This window comes from Conger conger, chromosome 14, assembly GCF_963514075.1.
Source record: "Conger conger chromosome 14, fConCon1.1, whole genome shotgun sequence".
Classification (NCBI taxonomy): Eukaryota; Metazoa; Chordata; class Actinopteri; order Anguilliformes; family Congridae; genus Conger; species Conger conger.
Genome location: NC_083773.1, coordinates 1,261,185 through 1,266,184, shown reverse-complemented (window position 1 = coordinate 1,266,184; position 5,000 = coordinate 1,261,185). Strand labels below are relative to the sequence as shown.

The 5,000-nt window shown below is 46.3% G+C and overlaps 1 protein-coding gene across 3 annotated transcripts in view; it reads right to left on the bottom strand.

Moving 5' to 3' along the window:
- Positions 1-5,000, bottom strand: part of ppfia4 (PTPRF interacting protein alpha 4) — a 64,326-nt gene that overhangs the window by 28,847 nt on the left and 30,479 nt on the right. For all 3 annotated transcript variants that reach the window (XM_061218596.1, XM_061218597.1, XM_061218599.1), the window contains exons 7-8: positions 3,309-3,455; positions 2,947-3,081 (exon numbers count right to left, since the gene is read on the bottom strand). In XM_061218596.1, the coding sequence (XP_061074580.1) occupies positions 2,947-3,081; positions 3,309-3,455 (282 nt within the window). The remainder of the gene's footprint in view (positions 1-2,946; positions 3,082-3,308; positions 3,456-5,000) is intronic.

The following is a 5,000-nucleotide window of genomic DNA, read 5'->3' as shown; positions in this document are numbered from 1 at the left end:
AAAGGTGGTCCTGGCTGCTTTTAGATGCCACCCGCCAAAGGTCAAGGGTCACAGTGCCCAGCATGCTCCAGTCCTCCACAATCCCAGCAGCCCACTGGTTCATCTGCTTCCTTCCTCGCTGGATTAGTTCTGCTGAGTCAGAGCGGTGACAGACTCTATCGCAGCCTGACGGAGACGGGAGACGGAGGGAATCCCGGGGGACTCACTCCGGGAACGTTTCCTCATTCACGTGCGCGTCGTGACGGGAGAGGAGAGGGTTGGGAAGAGCGCTGCGGGTATTCCCGTTTGTAGACGGAGATGAAACAGGGAATGCTGGGACAGGAAGAGCGCGGCTGGTATTCCCGTTTGTAGACGGAGATGAAACAGGGAATGCTGGGACAGGAAGAGCGCGGCGGGTATTCCCGTTCGTGTCTCTGAGATGAAACAGGGAAACACTCAGTCGGAAAGCCAGAGTTTGCACTTCCTCGTGAAGTGCGCCAGGACCGTTACACGGAGAGCTGTGAGCTGCGTTTGCCTGCACTGACAGCGTATCGGCTGGGGGGAGGCGGAGAAGCTGCTCAAGAATTTAATAAAGCTGAATCCTCTATTAAATCTGCAGGTATGAGCTGAATCCTCTATTAAACCTGCAGGTATGAGCTGAATCCTCTATTAAACCTGCAGGTATGAGCTGAATCCTCTATTAAACCTGCAGGTATGAGTTGAATCCTCTATTAAATCTGCAGGTATGAGCTGAATCCTCTATTATACCTGCAGGTATGAGCTGAATCCTCTATTAAACCTGCAGGAATGAGCTGAATCCTCTATTAAACCTGCAGGAATGAGCTGAATCCTCTATTAAATCTGCAGGTATGAGCTGAATCCTCTATTAAACCTGCAGGTATGAGTTGAATCCTCTATTAAATCTGCAGGTATGAGCTGAATCCTCTATTATACCTGCAGGTATGAGCTGAATCCTCTATTAAACCTGCAGGAATGAGCTGAATCCTCTATTAAACCTGCAGGAATGAGCTGAATCCTCTATTAAATCTGCAGGTATGAGCTGAATCCTCTATTATACCTGCAGGTATGAGCTGAATCCTCTATTAAATCTGCAGGTATGAGCTGAATCCTCTATTAAACCTGCAGGTATGAGCTGAATCCTCTATTAAACCTGCAGGTATGAGTTGAATCCTCTATTAAATCTGCAGGTATGAGCTGAATCCTCTATTATACCTGCAGGTATGAGCTGAATCCTCTATTAAACCTGCAGGAATGAGCTGAATCCTCTATTAAATCTGCAGGTATGAGCTGAATCCTCTATTATACCTGCAGGTATGAGCTGAATCCTCTATTAAACCTGCACAATGAGCTGAATCCTCTATTAAACCTGCAGGAATGAGCTGAATCCTCTATTAAACCTGCAGGGACAGGCTGAATCCGTCAGTCTCTTCCTCCTCGACCATAATTTATCTTGCTTTAATTGCACCTTCTCAGTATTCCCTCTGTCCATATCAGACCCTTCTCCCTCCCTCTCAATACAGTCATTCAGCTCAGGCTTCTTATTGATGATCATCATCGATTAGACCGACTTATTTGCTTTATTTATATCGCGCCTTTCATACATAAATTGGAGCTGTAAGTGCTTTACATTAAGCCAATTACATTTTGTGGAAATATATTCACACAACAAACAAATAACAACACAAGATAAACACTTTGGTGCCTTTCCCCTGTGCCTCCCTCGAGTGGGACAACACTGATTGTGGGAATACGCCGTTCCCAACAACCAACAAATAACAGAACACTGTTACAACATAAAACAAGGGAAAAAGAATAAAACACAGCGCCAAAAACAGTGCTGCTAGACATAGCACAAAGGTAAGAGCAAGAAATAAAAATTGGCTGCTAGATATAGCTCAAAGTGATATAAAATAAAAAATAAAATAAAAACATGACACAAAAGCAAATCAAAAATGTAAGGAGAAGCTAAACCAAATAGAGCTTTGTAGATAAGTAAAAGAATCTTTAAATCAATTCTAAAAGATATAGCAGCTGCTCTGATCTCATTAAAAGGACCCAGCAGTGGGGAGAATCCGACTGTGGCAACACTGGGACTTGAACCACAAGCCTTCGATGTCCCAGTCAAGCACCTTAGCCACGAGGCTACAGGCACCTTAGCCACTAGTGAACAGGGACCTTAGCCACAAGCGAACAGGCACCTTAGCCACTAGCGAACAGGCACCTTAGCCACTAGCGAACAGGCACCTTAGCCACTAGGATACAGGCACCTTACCCACTAGCGAACAGGCACCTTAGCCACTAGCGAACTGGCACCTTAGCCACTAGCAAACAGGCACCTTAGCCATGAGGCTACAGGCACCTTAGCCACTAGCGAACAGGCACCTTAGCCACTAGCGAACAGGTACCTTAGCCACTAGCGAACAGGCACCTTAGCCACTAGCGAACAGGCACCTTAGCCATGAGGCTACAGGCACCTTAGCCACTAACGAACAGGCACCTTAGCCACTAGCAAACAGGCACCTTAGCCACAAGGCTACAGGCACCTTAGCCACTAGCAAACAGGCACGTTAGCCATGAGGCTACAGGCACCTTACCCACTAGCGAACAGGCACCTTAGCCACTAGCGAACTGGCACCTTAGCCACTAGCAAACAGGCACCTTAGCCATGAGGCTACAGGCACCTTAGCCACTAGCGAACAGGCACCTTAGCCACTAGCGAACAGGTACCTTAGCCACTAGCGAACAGGCACCTTAGCCACTAGCGAACAGGCACCTTAGCCATGAGGCTACAGGCACCTTAGCCACTAACGAACAGGCACCTTAGCCACTAGCAAACAGGCACCTTAGCCACAAGGCTACAGGCACCTTAGCCACTAGCAAACAGGCACGTTAGCCACTAGGCTACAGGCTGCCTCTCCCCCCCCCTCCCCCTCCCCCCAGGTGCACCTTGCTGAGAGCCGCCACTCTCTGCGCTAGTTCGGCCTCCACCTCGGGGAGAGTCTCCGCCTTCCTCATGGTCTGCTGCAGCCGCTGCTCCGCCAGCTCCAGGAGCTCCTGCAGGTGCCTGGACTTATCCTCACTCTGCAACACACACACACACAGCCTTATCCTCACTCTGTAACACACACACACACAGCCTTATCCTCGCTCTGTAATGCACGCGCACACAAACTTTACACACACGCACACAGCTGTATCTTGATGGTTCATACCTGACGGTGCAGTGGGTCCCTGGTGGGGGTTTGGGGGTGTGTGTTCATAACTGACGGTGTCCTTGTTTGGAGGTTTGGGTGTGTGTGTGTTCATACCTGCCGGTGCAGAGAGTCCTTATTGGCCAGCTCGTTCTCCAGCTTGTCATTGAGGTCGTGGATGGAGGTGGTCTCTCTCTGCGCGGCCAGGTAGCGCTTCTCCAACGTGGTGATGCGCTCCTCCATGTCCTCTTTATGGGCCATCGCCTAGTGACCAGGACAAAAGACAATATCACCCTAAAGAACACTGCATCACACCACACACCACTATATCCCCCTACAGAACACTACATCACCCTAAAGAACACTATATCACCCTAAAGAACACTGCATCACACCACATACCACTATATCCCCCTATAGAACATTACATCACCCTATAGAACACTATATCACCCTATAGAACACTACATCACCCTATAGAACACTACATCACCCTAGAGAACACTAAATCACCCTACAGAACACTAAATCACCCTATAGAACATTATATCACCCTATAGAACACTGTATCACCCTATAGAACACTACATCACCCTAGAGAACACTACATCACCCTACAGAACACTAAATCACCATACAGAACACTAAATCACCCTATAGAACATTATATCACCCTATAGAACACTATATCACCCTATAGAACACTACATCACCCTAGAGAACACTACATCACCCTACATAACACTAAATCACCCTATAGAACACTATATCACCCTAGAGAACACTAAATCACCCTACAGAACACTAAATCACCCTATAGAATACGACATCGCCCTAGAGAACACGACATCACCCTTCAGAACACTAAATCACCCTATAGAACACTATATCCCCTACAGAACACTACATCACCCTAGAGAACACTACATCACCCTATAGAACACTATATCACCCTATAGAACACTATGTCCCCCTATAGAACACCACATCACCCTATAGAACACTATCACCCCCTACAGAACACGACATCGCCCTAGAGAACACTATATTGCCCTATAGAACACTATGTTGCCCTATAGAACACCATATCACCCTATAGAACACTATGTTGCCATATAGAACACTACATCACCCTATATAACACTATGCTGCCCTATAGAACACTACCTCACCATATAGAACACTATGTTGCCCTATAGAACACTACATCACCCTATAGAACACTATGTTGCCCTATAGAACACGACATCACCCTATATAACACTATGTTGCCCTATAGAACACCACATCACCCTATATAACACTATGTTGCCCTATAGAACACTACATCACCCTATAGAACACTATGTTGCCCTATAGAACACTACATCACCCTATAGAACACTATGTTGCCCTATAGAACACTACATCACCCTAAAAACACTATGTTGCCCTATAGAACACCACATCACCCTATATAACACTATGTTGCCCTATAGAACACTATGTTGCCATATAGAACACTACATCACCCTATATAACACTATGCTGCCCTATAGAACACTACATCACCCTATAGAACACTATGTTGCCCTATAGAACACTACATCACCCTATAGAACACTACATCACCCTATAGAACACTATGTTGCCCCATAGAACACTACATCACCCTATAGAACACTATGTTGCCCTATAGAACACCATATCACCCTATAGAACACTATGTTGCCATATAGAACACTACATCACCCTATATAACACTATGCTGCCCTATAGAACACTACCTCACCATATAGAACACTATGTTGCCCTATAGAACACTACATC